The sequence below is a fragment of the Anticarsia gemmatalis genome, chromosome Z, assembly GCF_050436995.1.
Source record: "Anticarsia gemmatalis isolate Benzon Research Colony breed Stoneville strain chromosome Z, ilAntGemm2 primary, whole genome shotgun sequence".
NCBI lineage: Eukaryota > Metazoa > Arthropoda > Insecta > Lepidoptera > Erebidae > Anticarsia > Anticarsia gemmatalis.
The window spans coordinates 19,017,383-19,043,766 of NC_134776.1; the positions used below are offsets into that span (position 1 = coordinate 19,017,383).

At 37.1% G+C, this 26,384-nt stretch overlaps 1 protein-coding gene across 2 annotated transcripts in view; it reads left to right on the forward strand.

Moving 5' to 3' along the window:
- LOC142986367 (fatty acid synthase-like) overlaps nt 1-19,254 on the forward strand; it is a 28,917-nt gene extending 9,663 nt beyond the window's left edge. For both annotated transcript variants that reach the window (XM_076134833.1, XM_076134834.1), the window contains 29 exons: nt 298-467; nt 937-1,088; nt 1,382-1,565; nt 2,181-2,329; nt 2,885-3,069; nt 3,437-3,556; nt 4,106-4,215; nt 4,942-5,132; nt 5,664-5,812; nt 6,456-6,719; nt 7,251-7,365; nt 7,777-8,022; nt 8,468-8,899; nt 9,274-9,375; nt 9,876-9,997; nt 10,502-10,652; nt 11,198-11,369; nt 11,961-12,073; nt 12,588-12,752; nt 13,339-13,508; nt 14,346-14,495; nt 15,035-15,241; nt 15,561-15,672; nt 16,186-16,321; nt 16,626-16,779; nt 17,234-17,372; nt 17,863-18,039; nt 18,121-18,223; nt 18,401-19,254. In XM_076134833.1, coding sequence (XP_075990948.1) covers nt 298-467; nt 937-1,088; nt 1,382-1,565; nt 2,181-2,329; nt 2,885-3,069; nt 3,437-3,556; nt 4,106-4,215; nt 4,942-5,132; nt 5,664-5,812; nt 6,456-6,719; nt 7,251-7,365; nt 7,777-8,022; nt 8,468-8,899; nt 9,274-9,375; nt 9,876-9,997; nt 10,502-10,652; nt 11,198-11,369; nt 11,961-12,073; nt 12,588-12,752; nt 13,339-13,508; nt 14,346-14,495; nt 15,035-15,241; nt 15,561-15,672; nt 16,186-16,321; nt 16,626-16,779; nt 17,234-17,372; nt 17,863-18,039; nt 18,121-18,223; nt 18,401-18,975 — 5,215 coding nt within the window. In that variant the 3' untranslated portion in view covers nt 18,976-19,254. The remainder of the gene's footprint in view (nt 1-297; nt 468-936; nt 1,089-1,381; nt 1,566-2,180; nt 2,330-2,884; nt 3,070-3,436; nt 3,557-4,105; nt 4,216-4,941; nt 5,133-5,663; nt 5,813-6,455; nt 6,720-7,250; nt 7,366-7,776; nt 8,023-8,467; nt 8,900-9,273; nt 9,376-9,875; nt 9,998-10,501; nt 10,653-11,197; nt 11,370-11,960; nt 12,074-12,587; nt 12,753-13,338; nt 13,509-14,345; nt 14,496-15,034; nt 15,242-15,560; nt 15,673-16,185; nt 16,322-16,625; nt 16,780-17,233; nt 17,373-17,862; nt 18,040-18,120; nt 18,224-18,400) is intronic.
- Nucleotides 19,255-26,384: the final 7,130 nt, after the last annotated feature.

Genomic DNA, 26,384 nt, shown 5'->3' on the forward strand with positions numbered 1-26,384 from the left:
TGGATGGGTGACCATCTTGTTCATATCGAGTTCCTCCGTGTTTCGATAGTCACGTTAATTTGTGGGTCCGCGCTGTTATTTTCAAAGATCTTTGACATGGTCCGATAGGCAGTCGCTCCATGTAAAATACTGGTATTTAGCTGCATCCTGTGAGACTGGAAGGCGACTCTAATATCGTTGAAAGAAATGCTGTTGATTTGTAAGTTGTCTGGATGCGTTAGGCCATAGCACAAAATATGCCTAAACTAAAATCAGATGGCCTTAATTTATTAATATATGTTTTTTATTACTTTTCAGGTGTAATGAAGTGTTATCACCGCTAGGTATAGACATCGTCGATGTAATCACGAACCCTGACAAGAAGACGTTCGACAATATCTTGAACTCGTTCATGGGCATCGCGGCCGTGCAGATAGGTCTCACCGATGTACTGCGAGAGCTGGGCTTGGTTCCTGACGGCATTATAGGTAGGTGCTCAACCTGCAAAACTATATTACTCCAACCTTCACGCCCTTCCCCGGTGGTATTTCGTGATTTTATGCAAACTCCTTCCCCCCTTTGGCGACGCACGTGATAAATGGCTCGCCCCATAGTTGAATACCAAGATAGGCTTACTTTTGCTCCGTGTAAGTGAGTGAGTAACCTAATTATATTTATTATAATGTAATAGCTGTAATGCTCAAAATTATTTCTTTTGCACCGAGTAACATAAAAAGTCATGCATTTTAAAGAAAAAATATTGAATCAAATTAAATGAGACCACACGGGAAGCATAAGTATTGAAACAAGATCGTTCTACTCGTACTCAGAAAAAAACTTATGAAGTAACTAACATAAAAAACATATAAACGACTTAAAAATTTCCTTTTTTTAGGTTTGTAAAAATTTAGTTTCCTTTAACTACGGCCATTAGTATATTAATGTTAAATATCACAGGTCACAGCGTGGGTGAGCTGGGCTGCGCGTATGCTGACGGCTGTCTGACCGCGCAGGAGATGATCCTTGCTGCGTACAGTCGAGGAAAAGTGTCCCTCGAGACAAAGTTCATTCGCGGCTCTATGGCTGCCGTCGGCCTGGGCTATGAGCAGGTACATTTTGAAACCTTTTTTCTAGCGCCTGATGTTGTATATTTATTTAAAGTATAAATGTAGGATCGATGCTCATATTATTATTTTTCATAATTCTATCTAACCTTTCTTTGAGTATACTCAAAGAAATGAAATGAAACTGGAACTCTCTTATAACTCAAAACAGTAGTACTATATCGATAATAACTAAAGTGACGTATTAATTTATCTTATACAAAGATCTATAAAGGTGAACTTAGTGCTAAAAGCATTTTCTGCCAGTCGACGTATTTACAAAATTTTATAATTTTTAGGTTTCAAAACTTTGTCCCCCGGACATCGAAGTGGCTTGTCACAACGGTCCCGAGTCCAGCACAATATCCGGGCCGGCGGAGTCGATGCGAGAGTTCGTCGCTAAACTCACCTCTCAAGGGATATTCGCTAAGGAAGTGCCGTGCTCTAACATCGCGTACCACTCGCGGTACATCGCCGATGCAGGTAACATCTTACTAAATGTATCATTAACCAGCTGACCCACGCAACTTCGCTTGCGTCACAAAAGAGAGAATAGGTCATAATTTTCCCCGTTTAAAACATTTTTTACTGGTGCTCTGCTCCTGTTGGTCGTAGCGTGATGTTGTATAGCCTATAGCCTTCCTCAATAAATAGGCTATCCAACAGTAAAATATTTTTTTCAATTTGCACCTGTACTTCCTGTATGGGATAAGCGCGTTCAAATAATCAAACAAACTCTTTACTTTTATAACATTAAGTAGTACAGATAACTATACTCTGGCTATTACAAACGTGCGAACTACGTCATAATCAAAAGAATCATAGGAATGTGACAATGTATAGCGAGCGAGAGACTCCGATAAAAAGACCTGTTATTATAGTAGCCCGATTTCCTACACTCAGAACTTTCGGTAGTAATGGGTATTCGATGGATGTATAAAATTGCTTTGATATTATTTCCTTTACTTCCAGGTTTTCATTTAATATTTCTTACCGAGCCGGTCGTAGCAGGAAATTGCTTCTAAAAACCATTTTTTTTTCTCTTTACACATACAATTCAAACTCTTTGCATGCCTCTTAATTATGTTTTAATTACAGGTCCAGGACTGCTTAGTCTTCTTAAAAAAGCGATTCCAAACCCGAAGCCCCGCAGTTCCCGGTGGTACTCCACCTCGGTGCCACAGAGCATGTGGGACGAACCAATGGCGAAGACTTGTTCAGCGGAGTACCTTACCAACAATCTACTAGTAAGATCTTATTACTGGCAACACTACTAAATTACGAATCACGAATAATAATACTTGGCAATACTTTTTTCATATAGCATATATTAGATTTTAATTGGACATAGTATGTTGGACTGCTCACAAAGCACTGTAATTGTGCAAAAATCTCACCGCAGATTCGGAATTAGTTAGCTAAGTCCGATTTCAGAGGATGTTGTTGCTGTGTTTAAACGATATTTTTTTTATTTTAAGGCAAATCATTCAGGGGGTTTCCACCAATAGTGTCCTTAAATTTAATAGTATACGTCACACGGTGACGCGTATGTTCAAATTGTCTCATTCATGGTTTACTAATTAACTTCGTGTAAGGTTTGATTAGTTTGTTTGTTGTTTGTCGTATGGTTAGTGGTCAACCTAGTGTCAAAGTTGTTCAAGCCGCCCGAGAATTAGTTGAAAGTGTTTTGTAACTTATATACAGTTTCAAAATTGTTACACAAAGCTTACATGAAATTCATTAGTAACATAGTTAATATATTACATTGAATAATTATAGATGTATTTGTTTATCATCATCAGAGCTCGGTACTGTTCGACGAGACATCGCAGTTGATACCTCCTAACGCAGTATTAGTCGAGATAGCACCTCACGGATTGCTTCAAGCTATCCTCAAGCGCTCCATGCCTCCCACTTGCAAAAACATCGCGCTCACTAAGAGAATGAGCCCAGACAGCAAGCTGCTAATTCTAAAGGCAGTTGGCGAGTATGTATTACAACTTTGTTACTTACTACTTTCTGAGGTACATTTGGCGGTAGTTTATCTATTCAATAGCGTTTAAGCTTGAATAGGTAAATATACCGCGAAATGTACCTCAGAAACCGGGCATTAATTAATATAATTTTCTTCAAGTTTTTAGCTTCAATCCTTTGGAATATATAATAGAAAATACATTGTTTATCGCGCTACAATGAGAGCTAGGTTAAAAGTATTAAATTTGTTTTAAATATTTTTGTATGTAATTGAAACCAGAAATATAAATAAATGTTACAATATAAAATGTATTCAATCGACGAAAGTGCTACTCTTAATTCTTCTTTTTATGTATGTATTTCACTTTTTCATGTTTCAGGTTATATTTGGACGGCTTCAATCCCAACGTACAGACCTTATACCCGACGGTTGAGATGCCAGTGTCTACGGGAACGCCGTTCCTGTCACACTTAGTGCAGTGGGAACACAGCGAGGATTGGTATGAACAATGACCTATCTTAACTCAAGGCTGATACACATATTCAGTTCGGTATTAACCGGTTTAGCCGGGCGGTAAAACCTAATATGTGTAAATAAACCCGATCGGCACAAACCGAGCAAGTAAATCGAGTCGGTTTTGTTTTTCGATAAAAATTGCAGAACCGAATATGTGTGTAGCAAGCCTGACTATTTTTTAAAGCCTTTAAAGCAAATCTATATATATGTATATAAAAATGGAATGCTGTTGGTTAGTCTCGCTAAAACTCGTGACCGGCTGTACCGGTTTCGCTAATTTTGATCTTGAATTATTTGTGGAAGTCCAGAGAAGGTGTAAAAGGGGGAAAAAATGAAAATGCTTGGAATTAAATCAAAGCAAGAAAGCGTAAGCGTAGCTGCGCGGGTTAGCTAGTGTATAATAAAATTGCTGGAATTCTATTGCCCTGGGCCTATTAACAAACTGACCCAGTCATTCGAGAGCGTGAACTGATTTATACATCTGGTCATACAGTAAGTTCCAAACATATTCATATTAATTTAAATGTTTCAGGCCACTGATGGTGTACGCTTCTTCATACAAAGTGTCGGCCGCTAGCTGCAATTTCAATGTAACTCTCCACGATCAAGAGAATGCTTACCTTGTGGGAAACAATGTCAGAGGTATGTTGGGGTATCTGTTCAATACATATAGAGCTACGTATGTATATATGGCGTAAAACGTAGTCCAACAATTTAATAGAAAGCTAGCATGATGTATCTAGGGTTTATACCCTAGATACATATATTAAATTAATAATTCAGTGTATGACCAAAATAAAGAAGCCGTTGCAAATAAGCAACGGACCGCTGAGTAGGTTTATTTCACATACATTTATTTGATTCGGCATTAATCCGCCTAGCCGGGTGGCACAAGCCCAGCAAGTGAGTCAAGTCGGTTTCGTTTTTTCGGTAAATATTGCCGAACGGAATATTATGTGTATAGCAAGCTTTAGACAGCTGTCTGATGACAAAGGTTCTTTTAAATTCTCAGTTTTGTATACTCCCTACTGCCCATGCATCTTACATGAGGCTAGGCTATCTTAGAAGTTGTTAGGGTGTTACGAAAAGTTAATTTGACTTTTGTCTCCTTTCTTGACTAATATTTTCAAATTCGATGCAAAATAACAAAAGTCTAGGTTACGCTGCGGTTTTGATAAGATAGAAAAGATAAAAGTATGTTTAATGTATAATAGAAGACGGGAATTTTTTCGCTTTAATTCCTGTTTTATTTTAATTGCTCATCTATAACTGTACACCATATACAAACATTCTTACAAGTTAAATCTTATCATAGGTATACAATTTCCTAAAGATAAAATTCTTCAAATCATGTACTATTATTTCCAGGTAATATACTGTACCCGTACGCCGCCAGTCTGATGCTAGTGTGGGACACATTGGCTATGACGATGGGAGTGCGTAAGAAGGAGGTGTCGGTTCAGTTCCAGAACCTGTACTTGTACACACAACCCTTGCTGCATGATCGACGACAACTCAAACTTAGCGTGGCCATACAGCGCGCTTCGGGAAGATTTGAGGTATATTTATATACACTTTAACAAGACAATATAAGACCATGACCGTGGCGGGCTATTGCGTATCTCAGTTGACAACAATTTGAAAGCCATACGCTGTACATTGTTTTCTCCCGTAGATTGTAGTGATTGACACGTTACGTCAAAGCAGCAATATACTGAATAGTGATCATCAATTTAACGTACACTAGTTGTCCACTGAGATACGTGATAAGTCCGCAAGGGAAAATACGCGATTCGATTAGATTATTAGATATACCCTACATTAGTGTATTCCTGATTATAACGTGTACATTTATTTTTATAATAAATTTATTACACGTTTGTGAGTCAAGCGAGTCTCGGGTTCGAGACCCAGATAAATATATTTTATGGCGTATTTAATTTGTATTGGAATTTTCTCAATAGCAGCCCAGTCTAGGTGCCCTACCTCGTACTAATTACATGGACCAACATTATTAATAGCGGAACAACAACTTATTTCCTTTCCTTTTACTTTCGGTTTAAAAAAGCTAATATAAAAATCTCTTTCAGGTTCTAAACGACAACGCGAAAATCATCACTGGCGTTATCTTACCTTCAGCCATTAAAGTAAGCATGGACGTGGAGGACCAAACAGAAACAAGACATTACACCGCTGATGAAGTGTACGAGATGTTACGACACAGAGATTATGAATACAGGTAATATAAATCTATCTATAAAATTCTCGCGTCACAGTTTTTGTTACCGTACTCCTCCGAAACGTCTTGACCGATTCTCATGAAATTTTGTGAGCATATTGAATAGGACTGAGAATCGGCCAACATCTATTTTCATGCCCCTAACTGAGACACTTTTTTTTTTATTTTTATGGCAAAACAACGTTTGCCGGGTCAGCTAGTATACATTATATAGGTAAAACTCTTCCCTTACTGAGTGACCGACACTAACGGATAACGCACAACCGAAAGTACTTAATGTAGCTCGATTCTCTACTACTATCGACTACCGACATCTAGTTAGCTATCAAGAAATTTTACACGAACATCTGATCAGCGCCTCTAGCGGGCTCCGTAAAAACTGTTTTGGCAGTACAGTTTAAATGTCAAACTCTCGATACTCGACAGTACAAACTATACAGAAATATGTATGAAGATTCCTTGGGGAGTGCAGAGAATCATTAACAGAGGATTTTTGTAAATTAAAGGGAACTATTCCTTTTGGCACAACTAATTTTAATACATGCAAATTAGTGGTATTTAAAACTGATTAAAACTGAATTGAAGATGTTTTGTCAGTTACAATTGAATTGTTTTGTTAATATTTGAATTATTTTGTTCACAGCGGAGAGTTCCGTGTTATTGAAAGCATTGATAAATCACTGAGTGAAGCGACGTTATCATGGCGGGACAACTGGGTCACTTTCTTAGAAGGCATGATGCAAGTGATCGCGCTCCGTCAACCCCACCACGCCGTCTCAGTGCCTACATTCATAGGAACCATTCGTGTCAACGTAAAGACACACAATCAAATCCTAAACAACTCGAACGTGCCTGGAAGTAATTCACAACTAAATGCGAAGTACAGCGAACAACATGATGTCATCAGGTACTTTGAAAATAATTGATTTTGGATGACTGCGATTCAAATTCAGTGTTAAAATATGTTTTATATAACTACATGGTAGTGAAAAAAGGAGTAGTAATGAACAAAACACGTTATGATAGCTGACAAATTATGATGTTTCGTTCGACCTTCTAAAGGTAGCCTCATAAATTAGCAGCATCGACTAGTTGATGGGAAAGTTTGCCTCTACATGGAAAAAACGCTGAAACGCAGTTTGAAATCAAAATATAAAAATAGTCATTCAATAATTTGATCCTACCGAAAATAGGAACCTGTGATGTCATTATGACGTATTTTTCTACTTACATTATTTCCTATGTTATATTTTGTAATTGACTGGTAGTTAACTTCATATAGAGTTACTAAAATAAAATAACAGCGGTTAAAATGAACCGCAATTACTTTTTATTATAAAAATCTTATATTTTATCCAGACACGTAGTATGTCGGTGTAAGTTAAATAATATTATAACGATTTGTCGTTTATCTAATGTTTATTTCTTTTCTATCCAGTTGTGGAGGTGTCACTATTGCGAACTTCAAGTACCAACACTTACCACCTGTCAGTAATAGTACAATGGACTTGAAGATATCGAAATTTGTATCCAATTTCGAAAATGGATTAGATGTAAGTATTTGTCATTAACTTCTACTTTTTCCTGCCACGGTACAGTCGGTTTTTAAAGTAATTACTTACTACCTATTATACCTATACTAATCAATGGCCAATTGAAATTATTATGTCCTTCTAACCGATCTCCGGATAAGGTGGTTAATTTCGTAAAATAAATACCTACTTGTGTAAAATTCAGTTCCCTACTATTACTCTGTAATCCTCTTTATTCTGAGTGTACTTTAATATAATGTCTTTTGTTTAAATAAATGATCTTATTCCAGCAACAGCAACAGCAAAAAATTACGAATAACAGTTTACCTTAATTAATAAATATATTACAAAACATTGTATTATTGCCTACAATATTGGAAAATAACCTACACATTTTAATTTACGTGATCATAAACGTTTTTTAAATTACAGGTATCCGATTCACTTGAAGTCTACACTCAAATAGTGGCTAAAAATCTTGGAAAAGACGAACTAAACATTGTTGAAGTAAAAGATGGTAAAGTCAACACATCCTTTACACGCGCAGAACAAGTACTGAACAATGTTTATGGAATCAATGTGAACTATAAACAGATAGCGTGGGACGCTTTGAATAACAATACTGGAGTTTGCAAAGACGCTGATGTTGTTCTTGTGCAAAACTTGTCTGATGATAATGTGAGTACATTTGTTTAAATGTGAAAATTTTATACTTCTCCTGGTTAATTCTTAGATAGCTTATTATAGGGAATTTTCACAGTTGTTTTCATTTTAGCTAAAAGATAGGTTATCTGAAGAATAATGATTTATTGAAAATCCTCTGTTGTGTACTCGTAACTAGTAGCCGTACACCGTTAACAGTAGCGGCAGATTTTTAATAAATTATTTCGTGTATTACATCGAATCTCTAATCTTCTTAGATCTAGCTACAATCACAATATAAAAAGAAAGGTCGATTTGATTGTTGCGTTCGCATTAATCTTGTTTCGATTAACGTCATTTTTTTGTGACAAAAATTACGAGTTACCTAACTCCTTATTTTACTGTAGGTTGACAAAATTTACGAGAAATACCTAGCTTCTAATTTTACAATTTTTGATATTAATAACTAAACTGTTTCCAGGCTCGTCAGACCTTGCGTCACGTATTAAAACGCGATCAGTTCATAATTAGCGAGGAAAGCTTTGCGCGAGGAACTCAGCCAACTGATTCAGTTTACCGCGTAATTTGTGCACACTCCAATGAAAAATCTGACCTGCAATTAATACGTTGGGGAGCACCGGTGGCTTCCACTTCGACCATCAAGTTCACTATTTTAACAGACAATGATATTCAACTTCTTACTTCGGCTTATAAGAATCTGCCCTCGAAACAGCGCCTTCTTGTCATGACCCCTTACCCCGCATCGGAGAGCCTCATGGATGTAATAAGGTCTTGGCATAAGAATGCTGACGATGTTCAGGTCAAACTGCTAGAAGTGAAAAACGGCGATCATAACCACCTTGCCGCTGAAAAGCTTACTAATATCGAGTTGATGTACAATATATTCCAAGATGTAAGTACAGGTGTACGAGTATAAAAACGAGTGTATGTTATCGATAGTTCATGACATTTAGAGACAATATTCACCTAGAAAGTGGCCAGTTAGTGACGATTCAATATTAATTTTAATATCTGCCATAATACCAGTAAGTATTACCACTAGCACAGAGGAAATGTATGAAAAAATATAATCTGTGGGAACCCACAGTTATAATTACTGTTACTTAATGGCGGTGAAACTGTAAGCATTTTCGACAGCGAGGTTTGACCTGGCCATGTGTATTACCAACATTTATTCTTTTTCGCAACCAACCGTTATTACTCTTTAAAAAAAGCCGTAAGAATTTCAGCCAAGGTGTATTTTAAGTAATAACCTTCTCTTTCCAGGGACGTTTGGGCGGTGATTACTATTTGCCAGCGAATGAACAACCTGTGGCCGTACAGAAGCTAGAAAATTCAGAGACATCGAAATCTGGAGTGACAGTGAAGGTATACCTAACACATCTGTAAAAATAAATTTAATTATTGTAATCTTAGAAATAATTATCATACGTTGCAACGGTGAGGGAAAACATCGTGATGCAACCTTGCATGCCTATAATTCTTTACACAGTTCTTGAAGGTATGCTAAGTCCCCAACCTGCGCTTAACCAGCACGTAGTAAACTCAAGGCCTGACTTCTCCTCCTTTCGAAAGGAGACCCTTGTCCAGCGGTGGAACACAATTTCAATCTATTGCATCGATACTACATTCTATCCCTATCCCAGTGAGACCACGGGTAGGATATCGTGGATTCACAAACCTTGTGGTTCACGGGTACTTGACCATTACAGCAAGAAATCTTTAAAATTAGGATTGAGCTTAAAAAACTGAAGAATTGACATTTACGATCTACTGCGTGTATTGTTTCCTAAACTAACGCAGGTTGATATTAAATATTTACGATTCAATTAAAATTACTATTTCTAATGTACCTATTATGTTTTCAGATTTGTTACGCAGGCATTAGCAGCATTGACGTGAAGAAAGCAAACGATTTGTTGGTAACTAAAGACAATATCGACATCAGTTGCGATCGCTTTGGCATAGACTTCAGTGGACTTACCAAAAGGTAATTTATCCGTTTATTCTTTTATACTCAGGCCATTACAAACGTGCCAACTACGTCATAATGAAAAGTATCATAGGAATGTGACAATGTGTAAGTGCGAGCGAGAGACTCCGATAATATGACATGACTTAGTTCGCACGTTTGAAATGGCTCGAGTATAAGAATCAACTGCATATTTGCCGTAATACCAATAGCGTCCAGCACAAATATTAAATTTATGTGATGAGCAAAAGTATTTATTCTGAGAGTATTTTTGGTTTGATGTAATATAATGATACCCCCCTAGGTATAAGTACTAATTTATCTAACAAATTTAGGTATTTTATATAAACATATATAATAAACCATGTTAGTGTTATTTTTTTTATGAAAGAATAATAATCACTTAGTAATATAACCAAAATCAACCCCTTTTACACCAAAGGAAGAGGAACTATTTGCCTTCAAATCCCTCTCCTGTAATATTAATATAATGTAAAAACGTTATTTATTGTTTTATTCCAGTGGTGAGCGTGTGATGGGTATAGTCCCGTGCGGCGCGGCGAGCAGTGAGGTGCGCGCGGCGCCCGAGCTGCTGTGGCCGGTGCCGCCGCACTGGAGCCTCGAGGACGCCGCCACCGTGCCGCTTGCTTACCTGCAGGCCTTCTACTGCCTTGTAAGTGAACCTGCTTTTTCATTAATACCACTTACCTCAAAGACATAGTTTTTTTTTAGATTTCCCCAGAGGGTTAAAACCACCCCCTGGGGGAGTTTATTGCGACGCAATGCGCAAACTTACTGCTATTTGATACAGTATATAAAGACTTAGTTAGACTTATAGAATTAAAACATATGAATATCGTGTAATTAAAAAATATCGCGTCAGCTTTTCCATACAACGTGGCAATCCGGGTCAGCCTTTTGGACACGTTTTCGGTCGACAGCGATGCGGACGAATTCTATGAATTATTTTATTTTTTCATTCATTGTGTATATTTGACGTTGTATAATTGAAAATATGTTGTTTTTCTTTGATGGTTAGTCATACTATACCAATAAATATTAATATATGTAACTAATAATGTTTATTAGGCATAACATGTCCACATTTTCATTTATAAAAAGTTACGTTGCAAATCTCTGTCAGATTTGCAACGTAATTTTTGGTATACATTATATTTTTGCTGTTACCTGCTGGCTATATTATATTATTTGTTTCAGGCAATCAAAGCTAAACTCCATGCAGGACTGAACGTGATGGTGCACGGAGGATCTGGCGCTCTGGGGCAGGCTATCATAGCCGTGGCTCTCGCCTACGACTGTGAAGTATTCGCTACCGTCAGCGATACGCGCAAGAAACATTTCTTGCAGAAATTATTCCCCAAATTGAAAGGTAAAAATCACGTAAAATATAGTAGGTACTATAACTTACAATCATTGATCTATTGCTTCGGTTTACTATAACATAGGTTCAGGCAACTACTAAAGTAACTAAGCAACTCAATTCATCCCAAACCAAAAACCTAAAACTTCAGTTAAAGTTGGTCACAATTAACAATTTCAAACAAATAAATAAACATCATTGGACTACTCACACACGGTCATTTAATTCCAAACTAAGCAGACCTTATACTATGGTAACCAAATAACTGGTAAACATACTTATATACTTCTAAATACATCTATATCTATATATACATATAAAAATGAAACCCGTTTTCCTTGGTCACGGCATCACGTGTGAATCGCTGGACCGATTTTAATCATTCTTTTTGTGTTGTATTTGTTATTATTAGGAGAAGGTTCTTACAGAAAAAAATATTGAGTACCTAAATATCTCAGAAATATTGAAAAATAGACATTTAATTTTGTATATTTTAGGCGGTACGAAGTTCGCCGGGTCAGCTAGTACCTACTTATATATAATAGAAAAATTGACAATATTTTATTCCGTGTAATAAAAACAATCTAATTGTCATTTCAGCTGACCACATCGGATGTTCTCGTGACTATACGTTCGCTGACATGGTTTCCATCACCTCCAAGCAGAAGGGATGCGATATTGTTGTGAGCAACGTGGGTAAAGATCTCAAAGATGTGAGTACATACTTAATGCGATAATTATATTAACAGTATCAATGTTCCTTCTTTCGTGGACTGCTGAACCGATTTAAATAATAGCTTCTGCCCACAACTTCGTCTGTATTGAAAGATTTGCCGGTATAAAAAGTCATCTACATAGATTATAATCTGCCTACCATATTTAAAAAACAATTTTTAAAATAGTTATGACGTGATTGATTAACCACTCATCACACCATCTGAACCTTCAAACATTTCAACTTTTCGTTTTAACTTTGAGTAAGATTTGCGGGTGATAGATGATACCCCAGTAAAGGACTTAGTCTACTAGTATACATACCTACGGGTACAGCCGTAAGCTATATCCGGGTTAGTTTCTTGACCAAGACTAAAGTGCCATTCTGTTTCCAATTTCAGTTAATATTAAAAGTAATATGGAGTTTAGGCTGGGCCTCTGTTAGTGCCTTATACTAATTTCAACTCTTCATAAATCTTTTGAGTTTTTAAATAATTAAACTTTTACTTTCAGCCTACCATGAAGTGCGTGGCAATAGGAGGGAAACTGCTTGACATCTCCCAGATACACAATGAAGACGTCTTCATGTTGGGAATGAATCACTTGTCGGATGAAAAGATGTACGTCACTGTTGACTTCACATCGATATTCGCACCTGAAAATGCCGCCGATCTGAAAGTTAGTAGTGGTTTTATAACTTATTGAAACATAAACGAATTTTACTAGAATGATAAGGCTTTCTTGCCGGCAACGCTGACGGTAAGTAACGCTGCATACATTGTGCTATGTAATCACAAACGACAGTGCGTGCGACCTTATAGTCGGCAATACTAGGCTGTATTTATAACACACCTTCATACAGACAATTCAAGCGTTTTTTTTTTTTTAATATAACGCTATATAATAGCTTATACGCTGTAATTGTTGACTTCTACAGTGCAGCGCATAGCGCGGGGCTCGCGGGTTTGATTTCAACTCAGAACCAACAATATTTATTGTATATTATTATATTTTACATAAATCATACGAAACTATTGCAAGTGCTTCGGAGGGCACGTAAAACGTCGGTCCCGGTTGTTGTCTACTAAGATAACAGTCGTTAAGCCATGTCAAAGGCCTCACTGGCGGCTTGCACAACTTTGACACAAGGTTGACTAAGTATACTACAAACAAACAACGAAACTATTTCATAGGTGTCTTTGAAACTATAATAATTCCATGAAGTACATATAGACGTGTCTAATATTAATATTGATTGTTACAGGTGATTCACGAGATGATAAGTACTGGCATAGCGCTCGGGTACGTCCGTCCCCTGTCGCGTGTGACGTACGCGCCGCATGATGCCGAGCGCGCCTTCCGATTGGTGGACGAGAGCAGACATAGAGGACGAGTTCTACTACATATGCAGAGCGATAAACTTAAACAACTGAGGTATTATTTATAAACTTATCCATACTAATATTATAAATGCGAAAGCAACTCTGTCTGTCTGTTACTCAATCACGCCTAAACTACTGAACCAATTTGCATGAAATTTGGTATGGAGATATTTTGATACCAGAGAAAGGACTTAAGCTACTTTTTACCCCGGGAAAATGACGCATTCCCATGGGAAAATTCAGGTGGCGGACGAAGTCGCGGGTAGAAGCTAGTATAACATAAATAACTGTAAAGTAAAGAAAAGGGTTCTAGTATATGTATAGCCAGGTTTAATACTAGGGGAAAACCGTCTCGCTTCACGGCGTGAGACGTTGCCGGACTTTGATCGACTACTTCGCTTGTCGATTCGGACTCAAATTGCGTGATGTTGCCAGATATACATAAATGCCTATGTCAAGCAAAATCGCCCGGCTTTACTTGACATGTCGCCAACACGTGTCGCGGAACATTTATCCCAGTGTCTTTCTAAACATAACTTTGTACACAACGAGCTGTTGCAACAAACAATTTTTTATGAAACCTGTAACGCAATTTTCTACAATCAAGACTACCGAGTATCGAGAGATTGATATTTAAAATGTATTGCAATATAGTTCCTACGGTACCCGCGTGAGGCGCTGATCAGATTTTCATACAAAATTTGTCGATTGATAGCCGGTTGTTGATAGACGACAGTAAAAGGAAAGTGCCTCACGGATACCGTCTCTAATGAGCCTTACATAATACCAAGTTTAGGAAATCGTATTACTACCTATTAAGACTTTTCTATGATGACTAATATTGTTAAGCAATATCCACTATTACTAACAATTTATGTACTATTTTCAGTTTGAAATGTACCCCCGAGGGCAGCCACCTCGTAGTGTGTGGGCAAGGCATGTTTGGACCACAACTAGCGGATCGTCTAGTAGAGAGAGGAGTTAAGAAGTTACACATTAATATTCTGAACCAATCACCTTATCTACAATACAAACTACGGTAAGTACCTACTACCTAAGAGAATTTAGCTCAATTAATTTTCTGTCTCTGCCGCTTGAGTGCTCACAAGTTCTTGCTATTCGCAAGTAAAATAAATAAATATCTTTGGGATAACTCACACATGGTTATCTGATTCCAAACAAAGCAGAGGTTGTACTAATGTAACCAGATAACTGAAAAACATACTAATATACTTCTAAATACGTACTTATATAAGTAGATAAATTTACAACCAAGCTCCTCATTTACGCCACATGCGGCGCAAAGGTTATTGCGATGAGGTGACCACTGCGCCAAAGGTGCAGTAAAATGCTATAGGGTTTATTTGTCTTGTATCTATTTGGTTATTCCTAATAGCAGTCTTTAGTAACGTGAACAGTATTTGAAATTCGGTTCTTACTCCATGGGACTAATATTACTAATGACGAAACGTAGGTAGGTATAGTCCTAAAAGTCCTACACCTTCGGATATAACAGTCGTAATTGTATAAATAAAAATACGCAAATTTTTCATGAATTATGTGCTTTTTTTCTTTCAGTACGTGGGCGGTGAGCGGTGTGGAAGTCACTTTGTCATCTGAGAAGTTAAACAAAGTAACTAATGTAGTAAATGTTCTGAACAAGGCTATATCCGCTGGCCCTGTTGAAGGTATCTACGTCGCTTTGGATGGCGTGACTGACGATGTCAAAGACAATACTATCAGTAGCCTGGATTCTGCTTCTAGACAATTGTGCCCTGATCTTAGGTAAGATATTAAAACCATTTTTTACCACATTTCTTAACCCAAACCAGGCATAGCTACAAACCTGCTAAAACTTTTGAGTCCGAACGTTCTGTGGCGGAATTTCCGACACTGCTGTAGCACAATTCTGTATAGACCGAGTATCGAAAGTTTGACATTTAAAATGTACTGCCAAAATAGTTCTTACGGAGCCCTATAGAGGCGCTAAACGGATAACAGTTTAATTCGCATTAAATAGTGACTGTATAAATTCAGCTTTTAAATCGTGCACTCACACTGCCTAAAAGACGTAATAATGTAAATGAATTATATTTTGTGATAGATACTTTGCCGTGTTGAACATCGGTAACCGTATGGTCGGCAAGGATGTGTGCGCCCAACGAGCGAGTGAACAACTGCCGGCTGCTGTGGTTAGACTACCTGAGATTAACGACGTAAGTTAATTAATACCTTCATATTGTAATTATTATGTTTAAACCCCTAAAGTCAGTTAGGAAGATGTCTAAATATAATAAGGATAAGAAAAATACGACCTAATGTAATAGCGAAAAGTGTACTGCTTTTATAAACTGTTATTGATATATTGGTAATAAATTAGGTATATTCATTTTTATAATTATCTTATAACTAAAGTATTCATTTATCATCATCTGTAGATGTTATTGATACTGCACCCTAATGACACAAATTACTGAAAATGTTTGCAAATAATATACCACGAGTATTAACACTATTTAAATATGTAAATATGGTGCGAAGGGATGTTTTTTCTCTTCCACGCTAAGGCTATGGAGTGATTACGATGAAATTACACAGTTTATAACATAGGATAGAAATTCCTTCGGGAAATCTTCTTCCATTCTCCCTTTTGTTCAAATATTTATACCAGTCATTGTATATAGTTAGGTGTAGTTTTTTCAGTATTTAAATGTGTCTTTATTCTACAGAATTCAAGTGTTGACCACTGGCGCAGCGCGATGGACGCCATCGAGCGCGCCGTTCAAACAGGTCACAATGTACTGTTTGCACAAACAAGAACCGAACCTACACCCTCGCTCTTCGAACAAATCTTTACACGCACAGGTAATTAACTTTTATGATTATAACCCATGTAAACGTATCTAAACTAAGAACACACACTAATAGCCCTTTGGCTGAGGTTTTTAATAGAAATATGTTTCACTAATTCTATCCGTAAGGTGAAAAATATCGTAAGGAATCTTTGCATACCTAAGAGTGCTTAAAACATTGCTTGAGAGAATACAAAGTTCCTGCTTTGGCCTAGAGCGTTACCTTTCGACCTCATCACACTCTTATTCTCGGAGAAAATCCGCACCCAGCAGTAAGAGTCATGGAACAAATTAATGTAAATCTTTCATTTTTTCAGGACTACCAGTAGTTCCAGAAAATATTGCAAATGACGTCACATTACAAGATCTAGGTGTTCAAAGTCATTACCTGAAAGTGATCGGTTCTTACCTAAAGGTCCAATACAACGTATTGCTCAGCGAGGATCAAATCGCTTCTCTCACAGTTGGCAAGTAAGTCTGAGCCCTTTCGTATACAAAGAAATACCTAGAGATACATTGTTAGCGAGCATCATCCCACTTTTTTTTAAGTTGTCTCTATTGTTACTTTTGCACATCTAATTAATATAGGAGGGAGTTCGGCCATCACGCTAGGGTTTTTTGACCCTGTTCTGACTTCCATCGGGAGGCGCCCATATAGACATGTACACGAGGACATACATACTATTACATTTCCATGGAGCCTACCTCCAGAGGCCAAAGAACGCCACTTTTTACGATCCACACTTTCTTTTGCTTCATTGGTACAGGACCACCGGTTTCCTAGAACTACGCACCTGACCTTTTTGCAGGACATTACCGATATGATTTATATATGCCGTTCTAGGGCGTAGACAAGAAATGTTATAGGTACATAAATTGAGCATCTTCTAAACTTATCCCATTTAAATATCTTTTCTGTTTACAGGATATCTGAATTGGAAAAAACTGTTACAGAAGTTCCTTTTGAGAATATTAAAGGTCTATCATCATTCTTCAACTACGTAGACCCAGATGAGTTGAAAGCGACCTCTGATTTGGTGCTAATGCCCACTTTAGCTAACCAAGTGAGTATAACTATAATCGGGCCGTTACAAAGGTGCAAACTACGTCATAATCAAAATAATGAAATGAATGAGACAACAGACTCCGATAAAATGACATGACTTAGTTCGCACGTTTGAAATGGCCTTAGTTATAAACATTCAGCCACAGCGGCATGTTTCGTTGAAAATACCAATTTATGTAGAAGCTTATTTACGGTGCCCAAGTGCGCCTTAAATACACAGTAACTTCCCTTTTCGGCGTACCGTTATCGACACGACCAGTCAGAGGTCTAGTTGCAACTACCACAACTGCGACTTCTTTAATCCAGGAAAACTCTAAGAATTACTTGACCATAATTCTTTTTAGCCCGACGTTTACACTACCGATTAGCCAAAGAGGAAGCTTAATGTCACAGTATATTATTATAATACAAATATGTATAGAAATAACTTAGGTACTTGAGATGTGAGTTTGTAACATCCTAATGCTGACTATGAACATATTTTCCAGGGTATTGAAGAATTCGACCTTAATCTGACCTACCTGTGCATAGTGCCAGGTATGGAAGGACATCATGAGCGGTTCCGTGTGCTGTGCGAGCGACTCAAGCTGCCTGCACTAGTGCTGCAGCCAGGACTTGACTTTATCAACGAATCCTTCGCTGAAACCGCTCAAAGATATGCAAAGGTAGGAGTTAATTACATTTTAACTTGTAATACTAATTATGATCTGTTCTTATTACTAATTATGACCTACTTTTATTTTCAGGTTCTGTTGAAGCAAGCGGGAGTTAAAAAGAATTTCTATCTATTAGGATACGGAAGCGGTGTATTCATAGCTTTAGAATTAGCTGGTATTCTGGAGGAACATGGTAAGCAAATTGTTTTACGTTTCTATTAGGTATTTAATTATTTCAATTTATTACCATAATTAGATTGTTTTTTTTTTTTGCTTTTACTTTAGAAAGCTATTGTCTTTAAGTTTGCGAGTTCATCAAATGTCTTACGTGCAAAGATTATTGAATAACATGTTTGTTTTCATTTTTAAGGATTAAACGGTACGGTATTTTGCATCGGCCACGGGCCGGACGAATACGCCCGTGTGCTGGAAGAGCAACTATCGGAATATAAGACAGAAGATCAGCTAGCAGACGGAGTGCTGAGACACATGTTCAGATTGATGGCGGGCGACGACACCGCGCCGCTGGACAAGGCGCTACAGAATGTGACTACATGGGACCAGAAAGTAGCTGTCTCCGTGCGGTGCCTGCTGGGGCGCGTGATGCACTCGGCGCAGTACGCGCGCGCACTCATCGAGGCAGGCCTGGCGCGCATCAAGCAAGCGCGACAGCCCACCGTCACGGTGCGTGCTCTGAATGCGCGCGTAGTGCTGATGCGTACGGCCTGTGACGTCACGCCGCAGCCCACGACAGACCTGCAGCAGTACTCGCGTCACCCGGTGGAGGTGCTCCAGCTGCGCGCGCCGCTCGGAGCCGCCACCGCCGACCTCCGCTGCGCCTCCGTCGTCAACGAACGCCTCGACCGCCACATACTGGACTACTTCGACACCCTGAACACCTGCGACAGCTACAATCTAAGCGCTTACTATTTTGTAAGAGAGTGATACAGTAATGTACACGGCGAAATTAGCCTACTCGACCCGATATACTTAGTTTTAAGAATTTGTTGGTAATTCGTTAATATAAATGTATTTATGAATGCCTATATTGTTGTTTACTTTCAACATCCTATATATATATTCTATCTATATATCCTATATATAATCGCTGCATATTCATATGGTTCCAAGACTAAAGGTACCAGTCGTTGACTTGCCTAAGCTGATTCACAGTCAGTAACTCTTGTTCAAAATGTTTAGTTAATTGAAAATTGAATGATTTGATAAACAAATAATAAAATAAATAAATTTAACCCATTAATGTCCCACTGCTGGGCAAGGGTCTCCTCCCGTAATGAGGGAGGGGTTAGGCCTTGAGTCCACCACGCTGGCCAAGTGCGGGTTGGGGACTTTGCATGCCCTCAATAAATGTTTTAAACAAATTTTTAGGCATGCAAGGTTTCCTCACGATGTTTTCCTTCACCGTTGGAGCATGTGATAATTATTTCTAATACACACATAACTTCGAAAAGTCATTGGTGTGTTGCCTCGGGTTCGAACCTGCGACCCCTTGCGTGGGAGGTGTCAACTTATACCACTCGGCTATCACTGCTCAAACAAATAATATCTAACCTATTATTAAATTTATCTACTGTTGTTTACCAGCGAAAATTACACGAATGTTTCTTTTTGCTAATAGGGAAAGCAGGTATTCATATTTCTATAAAGCAGGTATTCGTTGCAGTAGTCTATAAAAGCATACTCTTTCACGAACACGATCAGTCTGATAAACTTTGGCTGCAAACTAATCTCTGCCTCTGTGGCGCGGTCGGTAGTGTATGCGACTGCCGTGCATAAGTCCGGGTTGGAACCCTGGGTCGAGCCTAAAAATTAAAAGAATTTCCTTGAGATTTTCTGTCAAGAAATGCTTAGTGAATTGCCCGGAGTGAAGCAGTTTAGGTTTTAGACTTCCATGCTTCAAACAGCACGTAAAACCGACGGTCCTGTGCGTGACCTCGCGCTGGTCGTGTCGTTTAGGCCCTCCCTAGGGCTGATGAGAGTAAGAGAATAGAGAGAGGAAATTTGCACACACTAGGACAGTATAAACAAAGTCCTATAATATCGACTGGTTTCAATGATACGGCCGTATTAGGGTTAGCGCAGACAGAAAGGAGCGCAGCGGAGACGATCTTATTAACGCACTTGAAAATCAACTTTATATTATTAAAATTAAATGCATAATTCCTCTCTGTCTGCGCTTACCCGTAGCCGTTTAAAAGCCAGGAGTACATTCGAGCTTCGTTTGTTATTTACAAACAGTACATACACAATACACTGTCATGTCATTGTCATATGTTGCGACAGCCGCTATCAGTTTATGGACTGTCCGACTGTCACGCTGAGCACGTACTAGTTTTACAAACTCGCAGCGTGTTTAGGCAGGAACGGAACGACAAAGTCAATCAACGTTTGGAAATTCTGCAGCATATATATTTGTTCCAAATGAAGAAATAAATAAATACCATTGGACAACTCACACACGGTCATTTGATTACAAACTAGCAGAAGCAGAGCTTATACTATGATAACCAAATAACTGATAAACATACTTAAATACTTCTGAATACATACTTATTAGATAAATTGACAACCAGGCTCAGAACAAAAACTCGTGCTATAACACAAAGATTTGTCCCGAGTAGGATTCGTACCCACCACACGCAGCTACGGTTATTGCGGCAAGGTGACCACTTTAACCACTGCGCCAAACGTGCAAATATATTTTTATATGTACTTCAATAATTGGACACCAATTATCTATAAATATATTTGACACGATTGACATTCTGAAGGTCTCTTTCAACTAAATGTCAAATTAAATCCCCATACATTAAATGAAATACAAATAAATGAATCGAAAGAAATACAATATAATAGTATAATTAATATAATCGTAGCAATTGAAGAGATAAAATATCTGCTATAAAACTGTTTGGTTACGCCTGTGTAACTGCAAAAAATACCTAAATTCTATAATTGGCCAATTTTGTTCAATTTCCATTGTCCTTTGCCTAAAATGCATTTTGTTATTTTTAGAACGTTTAGTACATAATTTATATTTACTAATGCAGCTCATAAATATCAGCAACTGAAAGACATAAGGCGTTCAAAAGGGGTGCTGAAGAAGGAGTGTTTTTTCTTTTTTTTCGTCAGGAAAATGCATTACTGCATCTCCCGCCCCAGGGAGGAAAGCGGGGGTCTGTCGGGCTCTCCCGCCGGCTAGGCGTTCCGGCTGACTTGGGCATAACGACTAAAAACCTGACGGTGTTCCTTCAGCGGTCACCATAACGTGGCCAGGACGCGGTATCAATCGGATACTCTGCGTCTGAAGAAGGAGTACTCCAACCCTGAAAAGAAGTTTCATACAACATCCTTCATAAATGGCATACATAATGTCATCAGTAGTGAAATGTCGAGTGTGTGGAACTAAATTCAAAACAAATACAAGATATTTTGAAGAACAATACAATGGTGCATAAATATTGTCTTTAAGTGGTTGTGTGTGCCAAATCTGTGAGTGTCTTTTCTATCTTTCTTTTTAAAAAAGACAACTCCCGCACTAAGAATTGCTCTCGTGTCGCGGGGACTTTTACAAACATACAAACAAAGCACAACCAGACCCGAAACAATTATTTGTAGATCGCACAAATAATTGTTCCGTGTGGGAATCGAACCCACGACCTCCCGACGCAATGGTAGCGGCGTGGTGACGTTAACCACTGCGCCACGGAAGCAGTGGCTTAGAGACATTAATTAAGAATAATCAATAGAGGTGCATAAGTGTTAAATATGTGCAATTGTGTATGTTTGTGTGATGACTGAAAGTATGTGGTTTCCTGAAAAAACAACAAATTTTCACAAGTAAGTAATAAAATAGCTGTTACTTTATCTTTGACGGCAATTCTAGCTTTATAGAAATATTACAATAATAAGAACAATCCGACAATTTAGAAGAGAGCCTTCGCATGGCGATTTATCTATAATATAATTAATTATTCTGCGTATTTCTATAATACGACAGCTGCGTAACCCGTGGGTCACTGATGTACGAAATTCTACATTTTGTATACTATCGCCAATCACAAACATTGCATACTAAATTGTTGGACTATATTATAGTTTAAATCAGTAATAAATAAGTATTGTTATAGGTAACCATACGTATATTCAATCATTCTTCTCACATACACAGTACGTTCGTAATTGTTTAAATAGAGCCTTAAAATTATCGATACTGAGACCGTTATTGTTCATAATATGAAAACATACTATAAGTTTTATAAAAGAAACACCCTGAGGGTACAAACGAACTGTTACTCAAATTATATGTACATTTGAGTAAAAAAATACTGCAACGAAACCATAATTAAAATCGGTAGCTAAACAAGTGATATCGTTAACATAAGATTTAAAATTAACTACAAAATACATATAATCGTAACATTTTCAACCAAAAATTGTTACTATTTATTAATACTAAGAAATAATAATAATTTTGTATATGGGGTAATTATTTCACGAATATTACTAACACATGAATTTATAACTCCTTGCAATATACAAATAGCAATGTACAACAAGCCACCGATTTCGACAATGAGCTACCATAGTACGCGGTATTTAAAGTTTTTAAACTATCGCGATTTGTACACTTAATACTAAATCTATACTAATCTATACTAATATCATAAAGCTGAAGAGTTTGTTTTTTTTGTTTGAACGCGCTAATCCCAGGAACTACAGGTGCGAATTGAAAAAATATTTTAATGTTGGATAGCCTATTTATAAAGGAATGCTATAGGCTATATGTATAATATCACGCTACGACCAATAGGAGCAGAGTACCAGTAAAGTGTTAGAAAAACGGGGGGGAAATATGACCATTCTCTCCTATGTTAGGCAAGCGAAGTTGCGCGGGTCAGCTAGTTGCTGAATATGTCTTAAACGCATGAGGAGACGACGCTTAGCAGCTAAATCAGTCGGTGTCAGTGACTACGAGTGAGTTAGGCTCGCTACACTAGGGTAGCCAGACGCCTGGGCTTTCCGGGTTCGTCCCGGAATTTTACGTGTTGTCTCTCGTCCAGTAATTATACTTTCCTGTCCCGGAATGGAGAAATACTAGTTTTTTACAAAGTCACGACACTAGGTCTGTAAAAGTCAAACTAAGAACCTTTTTTTTGGTCATTCCTACTTAACATAGTCTCGGACCGTAGATCAAAACTCTTATTCCGTTAGTCGCTCCAAAAATGTCCAGCATGAATCTGGCAAACCTATGCTACATACTGATATTCGATTTGGCACTTAATTTTTTGTTTTTTAGTATTTAGTATTTGTTCTTATAGCAGCAAAAGAAATACACCATTTGTGAAAATTACAGCTTTTCTAGCTACTGGTAAAATGTATATTCATCGTTAAATTAAAAAAAAATCTGATCCAAACGAGAAAACTAAGCAAATGTTGCCATAACGCATTTCTTTAATAAATGGCGTTTTTGTCTTTTTTGAGCAGTTCTTATATTTCATTTATTTTCACATATCACGTTATACATAAAAAATCATTTATTTGAACAAAATAATTACCCACTTATTATTTATACAACGATAAATAATTATATACTAATTGACTATGAAATTGTAATTAGAAACCCTTCGAAAAGTTAGTTACATGCTCGTCAGGAGAAAATTATTGCTTGTACTAGATATTTATCGATCGTGTGGTTTTTCTCTGCTGATCCCTACGAACAAAGCGTGATATTATGTATACTATGTCTTCATAACTTCATTATTCAATACATCGCAACATAGAGTACAAAAACAAGGCATTCTCTGTAGAATTTAGTAATAAAAATGTTTTAAATACGATTTATATTTTAATAACCTAACATAAAAATTAAATTTATTTATGGAGACACTCTTCTACATGTATACAATGGACTATAAACAAAAAATGCAAAAAAATATATCGATCAAGGCGCCAAAAAAATAATAAAGCTGTGTGTCCTTGCGATTCAGTGGTTTCTTTAAGACGCTATATCTCTTAAACTATTCTGCTCAGCCCCTTAAAACTTCATTATATTATGTAATAACATATAATCTTTATAATATGACTTGTTTGGTTTCCGTACTCTAATTATTACTATTATTTTTTAATTTTTACATTTGTGTCATTTTTGACTTTCAAATGTGATTTACACGTTAATTACGTAATATAAAAATAATTAAAAATCATTTATGGGGATCCCTTTACTAGAGGAACAAATGTGCAAAATTAAAAAATTCTAGAAAATAGTTCGTTCGAAACGTCAAAAAAACATCAAAGGTTATAGGCTTTGCGTTTTTGATGGTTTTTTAAAAGTCGCTTTATCTTTTTAACTATGCTGCTTAGTACCTTGATACTTAATTATATATTGTAATTACTTGTAATGTTCGTAATGCACCAAGTTTGATCTTTGTACTCGTCATCGCAATCTGGGGCATGATTTTGTGTTACCATTTGCACAATTCACGATCCTTTCTCGATTTCGAACCAAAGCGTGTTTGTAATAGTGAGTTTTATGACCATGGTAATAATCATTATCATAATTTCATTATAATAAAAAATATCATCCGAATATAATATTAATGACGGTTTATTAGTGTTTTTGTTAATTTAATGTAAAAATTACCGCTAATTACCCCCCCTCATAAGCCGAGTGATAGCCGAGTGGTACCTATAAGTTGGCACCTCCCACGCAAGTGGTTGTAGGTTCGAACCCAAAGCAACACACCAATGACTTTTCGAAGTTATGTGTGTATTAGAAATAATCCCTTGCTCTAACGGTGAAGGAAAACATCGTGAGGAAACCTTGCATGCGTAAAAAATATTTAATATATTTATTGAGGGCATGCAAAGTCACCCAACCCGCACTTGGTCAGCGTGGTGGACTCACGGCCTAACCCCTCCCTCGTTTAGGAGAAGACCATTGCCCAGCAGTGAGACATAACTGGGTTTAAAAATAAGATAGCAGTGGTAGTGATGCACTCATGTGCTTACTTTCATGTAAAAAAATAGTGTTAAAATCTCACCTTTCCATTATTTCCAAATGTAAGGAGACTTTCCAAGCCTATATTGATGTAGTAGCGAGGGTCTTCCCGACTCACCCTTCGTTCAGTAATGTATACGTTCCTCGCGTACTTACCGTTCACGTACTCTACCACGGGACGCTGCAAGCTCATGTACTCGAAAGATAACTGAAAACTATGAACGAATACTAACTAACCGAGTATGGGGTTATGCCCCACACATTTTTTACGACACCTACCCACGCGGACCTACATGGAGAAATTCTTAAGCTAAGCATGAACGGGTGGAGCTCCGTTCATGCTTAGCTTAAGAAAAACATGTATACATATCACATCATATTCCATTAATGTACACATAAAAAGCTGAAATTTCGAGGTTATTCCTCAAAATTTCAGCTTTTACAGCACACACAACAAACAGTGTTAAAATAAAGTATACAATTGTAATCTGTAATTAATTAAATTAATTGGAAGCGATATTATCTATACAGGGGTTCGAAATTATAGCTATAATAAATGTGTGTGTGTGAGTGTGTGTGTGTGTGAGTGTGTCTGTGTCTGTGTGTGTGCGTGTGTGTGTGTGTGTGTGTGTGTGTGTGTGTGTTTGTGTATGTGTGTGCGTGCGCGTGTGTTTGTGTGTGTATGTGTGTGAGAGTGAGTGTGTGTGTGTGTGTGTGTGTGTGAGAGAGAGAGAGAGTGTGTGTGTGCGTCAGTGTGTAAAATGTTATATGTGTGTGAGTATCGATTTTTCTGTGTAAAATTATGCCCCAGATTACAATAACACATACAGATATTAAACAAGGTGCATTACAAAGATTACATGTAATTACATAAAGTACTAAAGGTATTACCATAAATAATTTATAGATTATTTTATTCAATGTAACATGTAAATCATAAAATAAAGTTTAACACTCCAGAAATAAAAAAATACGAAAATAATAGAAATAACTAACGTACAGAAACCAAATAAATCCGATTACAAAGATTACATGTTATTACATAATATAATGAACTATTAAGGGTGTAAGCAGAATAGTTTAAGAGATATAGCAATTTAAAGTTGAATGTTTTTTTGGTTAAATGGTTCTATAACATTTGTATTTATTTTTTAAATCTATTTTTATACAGCACCTTATGTACCTTTTATAAAAGTGTTTTGACTTATGTTCTATAACTTTTTTATATGGTGAATTACCATGTAAATTAAACATAATATGTCTTAGAGAAACAACATAAGATATGGGGAATATTGCTTTTATTTACTTATATAATTTTCACAATATCACTCCG